This window comes from Lissotriton vulgaris, chromosome 1_1 (assembly GCF_964263255.1).
Source record: "Lissotriton vulgaris chromosome 1_1, aLisVul1.2, whole genome shotgun sequence".
NCBI classification, from domain to species: domain Eukaryota; kingdom Metazoa; phylum Chordata; class Amphibia; order Caudata; family Salamandridae; genus Lissotriton; species Lissotriton vulgaris.
Genome location: NC_141685.1, coordinates 1,513,001,536 through 1,513,015,155, shown reverse-complemented (window position 1 = coordinate 1,513,015,155; position 13,620 = coordinate 1,513,001,536). Strand labels below are relative to the sequence as shown.

At 41.0% G+C, this 13,620-nt stretch overlaps 1 protein-coding gene across 1 annotated transcript in view; it reads right to left on the bottom strand.

Moving 5' to 3' along the window:
* The window catches only part of RELN (reelin), a 1,675,658-nt gene that overhangs the window by 325,946 nt on the left and 1,336,092 nt on the right, over positions 1 to 13,620 (bottom strand). Inside the window, exons 31-32 of the mRNA XM_086967429.1 lie at positions 6,039 to 6,115; positions 2,766 to 2,924 (exon numbers count right to left, since the gene is read on the bottom strand). Coding sequence (XP_086823555.1) covers positions 2,766 to 2,924; positions 6,039 to 6,115 — 236 coding nt within the window. The remainder of the gene's footprint in view (positions 1 to 2,765; positions 2,925 to 6,038; positions 6,116 to 13,620) is intronic.

The following is a 13,620-nucleotide window of genomic DNA, read 5'->3' as shown; positions in this document are numbered from 1 at the left end:
AGTGCTGGTACAGGAGTCAGAGGCATTAAAATGTGTGACAATGCATTTCAGTGCGGTAATGCTGAACAGCACACTGAAATGCGTTAGAGTCACGCCTGATGCGTGATACTTGGCAGGCATGGTTAGCTTATTGACTAATGAGGTTAGTTCCCTCGTTTTCTTCTTGGGCTCTTTGTTGATGGTGGGATCTTTTCTTGCCAGTTTGGTTATTTTTTGTGAGTGTATATAGCACACACTTGATCTGAATATAGGACATGCCTTTACAAGAGAAACAGATGAAATTACATATTATTTTAGGCACGGGGAGATTACGATTTTTACCCAGAATCACAGGACGTCGAACCACGGACTGGATTCGAGCCTGGATCCCCGGTTGCAGTCAGAAGGTCTAACCACTAGACCACAGCTCTTCCCCATAATTTATTTGACTAAGGACTTTGAGAATCTTTGAGTCTGCTTATGATTGATCACTTCTGTTTCTAAATCATATTTTGCAAGTGTTTCTGCGTTTGTTGTTCAAATAGTGAATTCACCCTGAGTCATTGTGCCTGAGTTCCTGATGTCCTCGATGGTACCTGCTTTTGCTGTTTCATTCCAAGCTGTGTAGTTTCTATAATCTTGCCTCGGCTGCTTCCCTTGCAGCAAGGATGGTTTCTAAACATTTCTTGTAAATACCAGCTCAGTTTGTAATAGTGCAACCCCCAAGATTCTTGACTTCTGTTCTTTCCTGTGTCACTGTGAGGTGTATCTGTGTTTGCTATCGTCTTCAGTTGTTTCATGACGTACTATAATACAGGCACCTTTTGTGTAAACCCAGTACTTAAAATGAGAAAAGTAAATATCTTTGCCCATTCCAATGCACTTAACTGGTATAGTTTTATTAAAGGTTTGACTCCCTTTTAAGGCCTTGCTTTTCAGGCACCAGGAGAATTATCCTTTGCCTCATGTGAAGGTAGCTTCTTCCATAGCTGCCTTGTGCTACCTGAAAGTGTAAATCTGCAACAGACAAGCAAGCACCAGTTGTATAAACACGGCCCAATAAATCTTGAATCTTTGGCCTCTGCATGATGCTCTGTGGGCCAATTGCTTCGTATTATCTCCTAGTTTCAAGTCCTTATGCATTGCACACCAGGCATTTTGGGAGACTGGCCCGGTAATTAATGCCCCCTTAATCACTCAGTACCAACCCACCAGACAACTGCGCTCGGCCAATGCTTTTCTGGCCGTGGTGACCAAGTTTAGAAGAACAAGAATAGGAGGTCGTTCCTTTTCCCTTAACGTGGCTAAGTTATGGAATACACTCCCTCTCTACTTGAGGTCTAATCCGCAATTAACTTCCTTCCGAAAGCAACTGAAAACGTTTTTGTTTAACAAGTAGACCCCTTCCTGGCCTAGTGTCTTAAGCAACTGATATTATTTGTCCCACAACTTTTTCCCTCCCCGTCCCATGCCCTGCCAGACAATCACTCTAATCTTAGCGCTTGGACGCCTACGGGCAGCTATGTGCGCTTTATAAGAACCATTTTCATTTCATTTCCTTCCGGGGCTCAGAGGCCTGTCTAGCCACACCCCTGATTCCACACACCTGTTTTACTTTTTCTTGTGTACTTTGGACAATCATTGTGCTGGAGCATAAGGTGATTGGCAGTGATGCCATCCTTAACCGCATCGCTGCAGCGGTTATTTTTGCGCTGTGCGGCTTTTTTCTAAAAGCTGCGTTACATGACGAGCTCAGCTCGTCATCCGCACACAACCACCGTGGCTGATGACGAGCTGAGATCGTCATCAGCAGCGAACGGGTTAATTTGTGAAAAAAAGTACTGGTTATATTGCTCTGACCAGTGTGATTGAGCACCAAAATATACGTTTCCAGCAGTTACTGTTTTTGTAGACGTTATAACTCTGAAAAACACTATATTCCTAATGGAAAAAAGCAGACTTTGAAGGGTTTCTTTAGGAAGTAATAGTTGTTTGTAGGTGGACATGCTGGGTGAATGTTACTAAGTTTCCACATACCTGCCTCCAACTTAATCACTGTTATTGCAAACAACTGGTTGGAAGCTCTCAGTAGCATTCTAGGATTCTGCTGGGGCCCTCCTTTTGTGTGCGTATATATAAATATATATATATATAATATCACATGCAGGCGTTTTTACAATTCAGCTTATATGCGAATTTTGATGTAAAATATGCAGTAATTTAATCGCTGCACATTTTCCCAGAATTTTGTTTTTTTTACAAAAACTGCTTTTTTGATTTGCCATTACCACTTGTGAGGCATGGGTGATGCAGTAAAACCATACCATATCACAGGAAAATCTCTGACTTTTACCACTACAAAGTATTGATTCTGTGGGTGAAGACGAGCACAGGCAAGGCTAGGTGAAGCACAGCGGTAGCACAGCCTGCCCTCTGCGCCACTTGCCAGTCTGGGGTTGGCTAGAGGGGTAGAAAGTAAATTTGCCTCGCGCACATGCTTGTTAATTTTGACCTCCCATAGTAGGTTAGGCAATGCACAAAAACAGTCCTTCTGAAGGACAGGTAGGTGGGCGGCCATGTCTGTGATGTTCCCATTTGGTATGTTTTCCCTTTCGAAATAAAACACTGTGTCCTTAAAACCCAAGAAAATGTATCCGTTTGTCCAAGGGACTGCACCCCAAAGCAAAGGATTACTGCATTTGTGTTCCTGCTACATATCCTACCCTCTCTGCACCTAAATAGGACACTTCTGGGTGGAAAAAGCAAAGCCCCAATGATTGCCTTACCGTGCAGTGGCTGCCACCATCTGAAGGCGGTAGCCGAGGTCTTGGCGTCGCGAGGAAGTTCTATGGAAACGATCTGGGGCTCAGAGAAAGACATGAAGTCCAGTTCCCTCAACAGGTTCCAGCTGATGCCGTTGTCGTTTGAAAACTGAACAATGACTCCTGTGTATTAATTATGACAAATTTAGAAATAAATCCATGAACAGAAATGAGAAACAACAGACGATTGTAATACATATAGAGAATGTGGTACGATTTCATGCTTCAAAGAGAAGAGCTCATAATATGTTTTACTACTATGCAGAATGGGTGGTGTATTAAGGTATAAATTAAAGCAGTGGTATAATGTATAGCCTGCCAGTCAGTATTATAGCGACGTAGGACTGTGGACTGTCTGGGGTGCACCAGCATGCAGTTCCTGGCTTTCCATTGGAGACCACGTCATCCTGTGGTAGTCAGTTCTGTGTATTATGTTCTGGTACGTCTCTGGCTTGGTGTTGACGCCATGTTCAACAAGCTGTGTGTGTGATTATGTAGTCAGAGAGGTCCCGTTTGCGAATGCAAAAAAGGCTTTTCCACTGTACCAACCTTGATTTTGCAGTTTGGTAACCTGTTACTGAATCGCAAAATGGGTTTGCGATTTGGTATTTTGAAGGGGCGTGTTAAGGGTGCCCCTTCCAGATACCCAACCGTAGCAGTATGTATGAATGTTTTGCAGCCAACTACCGGTCGCAAAACATTCCCAGTTTACCATCAGATTCAATCTGATGGTAACCCATACGCAAATGGGAAGGGACCCCTTTCTCCTTTGTGAATGGTGGCGAAAACATTTTTAACAGCAGGCAGTGATCCCACAGCCCACTGCCCGCTCTTAAAAAACGTAAAGAAAACTTTTCCTTTTTTTTCTTTTAAACTCAAACTGCTTTCCTCTACGGAAAACGAGCTGCACTTTAAAAAAAAAAGTTGCTTTATTTAAAAGCAATCATGGACATGGTGGTCTGATGACCCCAGCAGGCCACCATTCCCGTGATTTTAGCATTCCTAATGGGTCGCAAATTACGACCTACCTCATTAATATTGATGAGGCAGGTCGCGTTGCGACCCCCTAGGGATAGCTAAGTGAAACTAATGGAGTTTCCTACATTAGGAATAGCGATCACCTAATTGTGATTCACAGAAAATCGGAATTAGGTGATCGCAGTTCCTAATATTGATACATGTGGCCCAAAGTCTTAACCCACTTTCGGGCACACCAGTGCTGTGCTGCTGGATGTATGTGGGATCTTTTGGCTAATGAACACTCTTGGATATACGTCTGTGCCATTACATCACTGCTGAATTGATTTAGTTGGTGTGTAAAGTTGTTTAATCTATTTAAGTATAAAAAAAGATGTCCCGAGAGATATGATAGAAAACACAAGAAAATGCGGTAGGGATGTCTTGGATTATGATTTTATTCTAAAACACATAAAGGATACATGAATTACAATACCACAATTTCGAAACAGTTCGACTATCTGCAGAGAGTTTTCCCAATTCAATAATCGAAATACTATTATTGGTTTTTTTTTTACCTTAGAAGAGCCTGTTGAACTAAATCTCCACTTCTTTTTGAGGTCTCGAACATATTTGCTTGGAATCCCAGTGATGTTAGCACTGCATAGGCTCAAAATGGTGGCCTTATAATCTGATTTATTTTGCCCAACTAAAAAAACCAAGAGCTTCCGGCTCTCTTGCAGTGTTCCAGCCTATGTTTTCATGCACCAATATATGATTAACAATAGCAAAATGTGGCATCCTGACACAGGCTATGATTATATATACCACATGTACACCAGTATTTGTGAGGTTTCCCTCTCTGAGGAAAGTACTGGCATTTGAACATTTCTGAACTTTGCTGGAAATAGCTTAAACATCTCATTACTTCTGCTCAATACTTTTTCAATAATATGAACATCTGCAGCACCCTTATGCAATGTAATCTATATCTAAAACGGAGGCTGCACATTCCTACTGACTGCAGAACAAAGTAACAAAGGTGTGTTCTGACTACATCATGCCAGTCTGGTCTTTGCCACCCTTCATTTGCAGATATCATGTTGACAATCGACATCACAAGTCGAATAACAAGGAAGTGTAGATCAGGCCTTGAAAACCACACAGCTCAACCAAACAAGGCATACATTCCTCAGAAGGCGTAGACCAGCTCACAGGCATGCGCTTCATGAGGCATCAACAGCTCTCGATTGCTTTACTTACTACAGATAATTAATAGGTATAAAATGGAACTTATATCTTAACATTTTAAAAAGCCTTCTTCAAACAGCCCAATTTTGACTTGTGGAAATACAACAACGAGCAGTACAATTTTAAACTTAGATGCAGTAGCTTTGCAAAGGTGTGAGTTTCATCACCTCTGCCGCACTACAAACCCAGGGTGTCTGCCTGAGGCAGCACACATTGACTCGGATTTAGGTTACTTGACGTTTTGCAGGTGGCTGTTCGTCTAGGCCCTTGAAGCTGGCTCTGTGGTGCTCCAGGCAGCCGACAACAAGCCTGGATGTACTAAAGTAAGGGCCAAGCTGAGCTCCGCAAGAAGAGGCAATCTGTGCTCTGCACAGAGTCACAGACCAATGTCAGTTGTCGCCAGGGCTTGTTCTCCAACACACCTATACCTGATGCAATACTGATGGGCACACAACTCAAACATTATCGTTCAATTTCAAGACATCTTTTGGAGACTTGGTGGAGTGCATATGACAGCAGGTGCGCCCACCAAGACTGTAGGAAGAGACACGCTAAGCTGCAAATGTTTACATGTTGTATGGTCAACTTGAATCTAACCTGCAAAGTCCCAGGTAAGAGCGAGAGACACAAAGCATGCACGTGACAGGAAGATGGAAGAGTTCCAACCTCCTGTTCTTTCAAAGGGACATCTCTGCACACTGGAGGTTCCACTTAATCCAATATATGATGGTTACAGGGACAGGGCAGTCACTCAAGGCTGGAAGCTTCAGCATACATTTAATTCCAGCCGCTGCTTCACATCTAATGAATTTATTCCATTAAGCAAGTCCCCGTCCACTATAATTCACATATATTATCGTTCCGAAATATTGATATAATGATTGGTGCGTTTGTCTCAGTGTGTGTGTTTAAGGTTGACATCGCAACAAGGAAAAATAATCATGAACCCTGACAAATCCACCGAACACGCGCAGCAGCAACCCCACAGAGAGCCAGAGCCAGATAGTCCAGAGCCAAAGATCCTTTTACCTTCATTCCTCGTCCTCGGCCTGTTGCAGGAAGGACCGTTGTTCTTGCTTCCAATCTGTATGAAGAACTGAACTAGCCTGAAACAGACACACATCTTATTACAAGAACGTGAAACAGCTCCACAGCATTTTAAAGACCAGTTTATCTCCCAACAAAGATATCTAACTGACAAACAGTATGTTCAATCCACCCCTTTCAACTAACCGCTTCGCATGGCATTATATGAGGCGCTATGGCTCACGCTGGAATGGTGCAACATACGTAATTGCCTGTGATCTACGTGGACATGAATCTATGTCTCACTGTTGGTGACTTGTAAATCCCATTTGTAAGTGATGATAGGTCTTGCCGAACAGTGCGCTAAAACCCCATTCATAAATCCTAACCACGTACAACCAATTAATGCAGCAGAGGGAATCTTTTGAGTGCCGGGGTGTTGTCTTGCCTTACTAAGGGTTGTCCTAGTTGTGTTTCGTGCTCACAATGTACCACGTTTGGATATGTGTATTATTGTAGCATCATGTTTGCACAGCGGTTCCTTTTTGCCTAAGCTCTCTAGGATGGCATCAACAACCCCAACTTACTGTTCACACTGACATAGGCCTGGCATGCGCCCATCTTGAGCGCGGTGGGTGCTGCGGACACGAGATGGAGAACCAGCCCAGAAATCATTTATTACGGCCTGGATGGTACAGCCAAACGTTATTTTTCAAGTAAGTAGAACTCAGTGCAGTGCCAAGTCCTGCGCCCACTGTAATTGGCGACGTGTGCAGGTGGAGGATGCACAGTCCTCTGCAGGTGCAGGCGCGGAGGTAGTCCATGCTCTGCCAAGGCATCTGGCACTCATTTTAGAACACAATTACATTTTTGTTTGATTGTTGCTACTGGGGTGCCAGTTGGACTCTTCTCATTGAACATTTGCTGGATAGCGCCATCATACATTTGAGCGAGGGATCGCTCATCACTGCGGCAGTGGGTTGTGCATCTCTGAGAAGAACATTGATTGAAAGAGCACTTGGAACTTTTAGGTAAAAAATATATATATTTAACTTCATAATCCTCTCACCTTCCTTACATTCTAACAGTAGCGTGCATGATAATGACTTTTCCTGCCATGAACTCTCAGGAAAACTGCTGGTTTTGGAATGCCTCTCCGCCACTAGAGCTCTGCATTATGCAACAAAACCCAGCTTGTACCACCTCATGCAACTCAATCGGTCAGGCACTTTTTGCAAACCATCACGTGGGCTGTACATTACTTTCTAACCCAGGTCATTATCCTGATCTGCGGGGTGTGGTATTCTTCTTACATTAAACCCATGTTCATCATCTGTTGCCTGATGTTGGTGTGAAGCGGTCTGTTGTGTGATGTATGCAGGGTTTGCCGTTCACAGCAGAGCGTTCTCCTACCCAGCCATGGATTTCTTGTTGGTCCTAAGCTTTCGCGTTGTCCATGTGGTGTTGCATGGCCCTGCAACTTGAGTGTAGTCTAACTAATTAATACAAGTGAACCGTCACAAATAAATTGCTATTCCTCCCTTAGTGTGGCTTATTTGACATGCAAGCCTCGCTCAGAGTCTTTTGCAGCCCCCTCCATCAGATTGAAAATCTCTCCCAGTTCAGGAAGATGCTCGAGGCTTTGCCCCCTATGCAATGACTGCAAGACTCGTCCTGAGAGCACGGCGGTCTATGGAGACCACCCATCGCATGACGATGGGTGTAAAAACTGGTAGACAGTCAAAATATCGAGTTGGAAATATCGACCTACCATAATATCGAGTCTGAAATATCGAAGGAGCATAATATCGAAGGCAAGAATATCGTAGGACAGAATATCGACCCAAGGTAAGTAATATCGAAATACTCAATATCGATGTAAGTAATATCGAAGTTAGTAATATCGATAGCATATATATCGATGTTAATAATTTCGATGACACTAATATCGATATTTGTATTATTTTATAGTTTTTTATTATGTATGTGTTATATGTTTAATTTAAGTATTTAAAATAATTACTATTATATGTGTATACATTTTCTATAATAATATAGAAATTTATAAGGAAATTTGATGTTTTAGTACCGGAGCGGGTTGTGGGTTTATAGGGGAATAGGGTGGGAAGTAATTTAATTATGGTAAGTTGATTAATAATTAGTAGGATTAATTATTTAATTATAATTATTTGCTAATTAATATTGATTAATTGGGAAATAATTAATTGATTAATTGATATATATTTTCTGTAGCGGGATGTGGGTTTATAGGGGAATAGGGTGGGGAGTAATTTAATAATAATTAATTAATTAATATATGTTTTTAAATTTTTATAACTAATTAATTGGCAAATAATTAATATTAATTAGTTAATTAATTAATATAATGTTGTACATATTTTAAATTAGTAATTAATTGGTAATTAAATAATATTAGTTAGTTAATTACATTATTAGAGTAATTTATTTATATATATAATTTTTAGTTACTGTTAATTAATTAATTAATTGGGGGAAAATGATATTAATTATTAAATTATATTAATTACAGCTTATGTGCTAATATATTTACTTTATTGTTATTGTTAATTAATTATTAATTGCTAATTAAATAAAATTATTAAACTTTGGGTTAAGGAGTATTTTTAGGGTTCAGGGTCATTTTTGGGTTTTTGGGTAAAAGGGTATTTTGAGTGTTTAGGGTCAGTTTTCAGTTTTTGGGTAAAGGGGTATTTTTAGGGTTCAGGGTCAGTTTTCAGTTTTTGGGTAAAGGGGTATTTTTAGGGTTCAGGGTCAGTTTTCAGTTCATGGGTAAAGGGTTATTTTTAGTGTTCAGGGTCAGTTTTCAGTTCATGGGTAAAGGGGTATTTTTAGGGTTCAGGGTCAGTTTTCAGTTTTTGGGTAAAGGGGTATTTTTAGGGTTCAGGGTCAGTTTTCAGTTCATGGGTAAAGGGGTATTTTTAGTGTTCAGGGTCAGTTTTCAGTTCATGGGTAAAGGGGTATTTTTAGGGTTCAGGGTCAGTTTTCAGTTCATGGGTAAAGGGGTATTTTTAGGGTTCAGGGTCAGTTTTCAGTTCATGGGTAAAGGGGTATTTTTAGGGTTCAGGGTCAGTTTTCAGTTCATGGGTAAAGGGGTATTTTTAGGGTTCAGGGTCAGTTTTCAGTTCATGGGTAAAGGGGTATTTTTAGGGTTCAGGGTCAGTTTTCAGTTTTTGGGTAAAGGGGTATTTTTAGTGTTCAGGGTCAGTTTTCAGTTCTTGGGTAAAGGGGTATTTTTAGGGTTCAGGGTCAGTTTTCAGTTTTTGGGTAAAGGGGTATTTTTAGGGTTCAGGGTCAGTTTTCAGTTTTTGGGTAAAGGGGTATTTTTAGGGTTCAGGGTCAGTTTTCAGTTCTTGGGTAAAGGGGTATTTTTAGGGTTCAGGGTCAGTTTTCAGTTTTTGGGTAAAGGGGTATTTTTAGGGTTCAGGGTCAGTTTTCAGTTTTTGGGTAAAGGGGTATTTTTAGGGTTCAGGGTCAGTTTTCAGTTTGTGGGTAAAGAGGTGGTTTTTGGGTTCAGGGTCAGTTTTCTCGACTGTTGCACTCTCTGGAGTGGGAATAGTAATTTTATCCCTACGCTATCAAACGCTTTCCCTACTGTTCCACTCTCTGGAGTAGGAATAGTAATTTTTACCCTTACGCTATCCAACGCTTTATATAATTAATTGTTAAAATATCACATGTTTATTTTATTTTTTATATTACTTACATGTTATGTATGTTATTGTTTTATGTTTGTACATGTATTAGTAAATTAGAATATATTTCATTAATTTAGAAATTAGTAAATTAATTATTAATACTTATTGTTCAGTACATATATATTATATCTTTACTGTATATATTTAATTAATGTATTATTAATATATATGTTTTATTTATTAATTTTAAACATTATTAGATACTTTTAAATATGTATATTTTATTTATTAGTGTTATATACTTACTTTTACATTTATATATATTAAAAAAAAAAATCGATATTTTTAACATCGATATTTTTTACAACGATATTATTTTTTCGATATTTTTGTACTTACCATGTTGTAGATAGGATGTCGATATTTTTGCCCTCGATATTGTTGACTCGATATTCTTGTAGGTCGATATTTTTGTAGTCGAAATTCTGTCATAGATCCGTAAAAACTCAATTCACAATACTGCCCTGCCCAACATCCAACTCCCCCTGCCCAGAACCATGGCATATGACCTTCCCCCCAGCGTACACCCAATTCCATCCCACTGCACAGTATTTGACCCCAACCATAGCACCCCAACCCCAATTATATACAAAAACAAAGCATTTTTTTCTTTTCAGGGGGCTCTGCGTGAGCTGCTTCTTTTCCAAGTTAGGGGCAAGTAGACTCTACTGCCAGTGGATTGCTGCTGCTGGCCTCTTTGGAAGGGAGAGACAGAAGATTTTGCCCTGCAAATTACATTTCTTCAAAAAGATGCTAAGGGAGCTTGTCGCCAACTTTTCTTGGCACCACATAGTAGATGTATTATGTGAACGCAGTCATTTGTAATAATGGGGAAATTCAAGGTAAAACATATAAAAAGACTTGGCACTCAGCCCTTTCAAGATGTGGAAATGTCGACAAAGAACAGTTCTGAAAATGTGTGCCAGAAAAGCGATCCTATGGACACTAAAGCACGTGGATCCGCACGCGGCCAGCAGGCCTGGACTGGCTACCGGGGGTTTTGGAATGCTGCTGAGCTGGGGGCTGATTTCGTTGATGGGGACCTGCGTGTGCTGAACGAAATTCGTTTTGCTTTGTTTATTTCGAAGCACACGCAGGTCTCCATCAACGAAATCGGCCCCCACCGCAGTGAAATCAGCCCCCAGTTCTGCAGCATTCCAAAACGCCTGTTAATCAGTCTGGCCCTGGCGGCCAGGCACTTCATCTGACCAATGGATGTTGCACTCAGGTCTGGAATAAAGCCACTGCTAAGAATTTACTCTTGCCCGTGGGACTATGAAAACAAACTTGGCCTCAATTGAGAAAAGACCCCATAGATTTCAGGAGCTTATTCTTCACTTTAAAGCAATTCCACAATGTTCGTTTATATATCTATATATCTCCTTATTAGTATTTAATAGTAAAACAATAAACTCGAGTTCACAGCAATCCCTTTGAGCAGCATTTTTCTACACTCCGCTAAAGTCGAAGTTCTCTGATGGGTCCATTACAGTAAGATTTGTCATTATCAGTGGTCTACAAATTGGGGGAAAAAATCACAAACCTCATATCAGACACTTCCTTTCAATGACACTTCCACTTAAAATGGTTTTCTGCGAAATTATGAACTGAAAATTCCTTTATTTGTTTAAAACAAAAAATAATGTTCTGGTACGCGTGCTATTTTAGGTAATTTGGAAGAATATTCCCTTTTTTATTTTTTACTTATTCGACATTATTAAAACTGTTTAATTGTAGTAAATGTTACCTAAGTTTTGTGCTTTAAAACGCTTTGATACAAAATACACTCAGTTGTCTGACGGCTGATTTGTAAATTTACACATATTAGGGCCAAGTCTTTGAAAGATGCAGTCCCCACTTTGTGCTCATCAAAATCACCCAGATTTCCTATGTGAGGATCTTCACTAAAAGAGTCTAGTCAACTATTCGAGGAAGTTACTGGAGAAGCCTCCTGTTCGAATGGGTAGTTCTATTTTGTGCAGAGAGTTGCGTTAGCCATTGTGGATGCAAGGACACGGAAATCCCACTTCCTACTTGTCCGTGGATATGATGAAGAACGGGCACCCCATGCTCGAAATGACACACTTAATACTGTGGTGAGGCTGTAGAGTGCTGCCCCACTCGAAGTTCATGACCGAGTACATATGGGTTTCTTTCCTTGATAAGATCGCATTGGTACGAAGGCAGAGGTCAACAAATTGAGAATAACTAGAGACAATCTGTGGAGCATGTTATATTATCAAACCCCATTCTGAGTGCTGCTGCATTGTGCACCTCTAGGTAAATTGCAAACTCTCAATTGTGGAAATGGGTGAAGGCCCAAAAAAATGCTGGTGTTGAATCTTTTTTAGAAGCGCACAATTTAATGACCCTAAATGCATTGTGAGAAATAGCCAACCTCATTGAGAGTCCTCACCATGCGTTTAGAGTTGTTACATTGCGCAATACAGTATGCCAGGTAGCTAATCACTTGATGAGGACACTTAGAAATATCAAACCATTCCTTCCACAAAAGGATTTCAAGCAGGTGGTCCAAGCACTGGTCTTGCCGAGGCTAGACTACGGCAGCGCTACGCTCTGTGGCCTTCCCAAATACACCCTGGCTCCACTAAGGGCATCACTGAACGCTGCAGCCAGACTGGTCACAGGTACCAAACGAAATGAGCACATATCCCCAGTCCTAAAATCTCTCAATTGGTTTCCCTATAAAGCTCGAATTCAGTTAAAGATTACTGTTCTGTTGCACAAAGCACTGCATTTCAAAACTCCCAAGTACCTAGTGCAAAAGCTTGAATTAACCTGAGGTGGAAGAGCCTCAAGAAGTGCTGGCACTTTCCTCCTGAAACCACTCATCCTTAGCAAAAAGAGAACTTGTCACCGAGCCTTCTCCGGCGCTGCCCCAAATGTATGTCCTTCCTTCGATTCTTTTACAAAGCGCTCTGATATCCTTCAGGATCATGTTCGCACTATTAAAAACTTTATAAATAAATATTAAAAGACGACAAAGAGTGCTGCATACAACCCCCAAGTAACCCAGACACTGACATGACCCATCACACTAGAGGATACACCTCATGACTATAAAGGCTGACCTACTGTGTCATCTGCCTGACCACTAGACTCTGTAGTATTTCCTCCCTCATCTCCTCTACAAAGCACTCCAAACACTAACAAAGTGATGAAAGTGCTTGGAAAAACAATAAAAATAGATTCAACTCAAACAGCAGTAGAAGATACACTTGTAAAACTTAATTTTGGTAAGTTGAAATACATGGGTAGTCATTATCATAATAATAATAATAAATAAGTGGTATTTGTAAAGTGTGAACTAATCACCCCTAAGGGTCTCAGGACGCTGAGGCCGTCGGGGACATTAAGCGAGCTATTGCCCAGAGTCACAGGGTGCTGGGCGGAGCTGCCGCCGGGAATCGCACACCGTGAGCCCTATGCTCTGCAGTCAGCCACCCTGGCTGCTGTGCCACACCTCTCCCTCATCTGCTGTTCTATCTCTACGGTGAGTTATATAATTTGTGAGTAAGCGAAAACAGGAATAGCCATGTTGAACAAGTTAGTTACCATCGGTGAAGCTCTTTCTGGAGCATACACTATCTAACTTCAGATTCGCCACCTTAAGAATATCCACCATAAGCCAGGTTGGATCCGGAAAGCTTTCACAACAGTACTTCTGCGGGCCGACAGATGATGCAGTTTGACTCTGTAGTGAGTCAGTTCCAGCTCAGAAGTGATGGAGTGGAGCTGCATATAAGTGCCACCACTGCAAGCTGACATCCGTTTCTTTTCTGACTCTGTCCTGGACCTCAGATGCGGAGCACAACCAATCAGAGGTA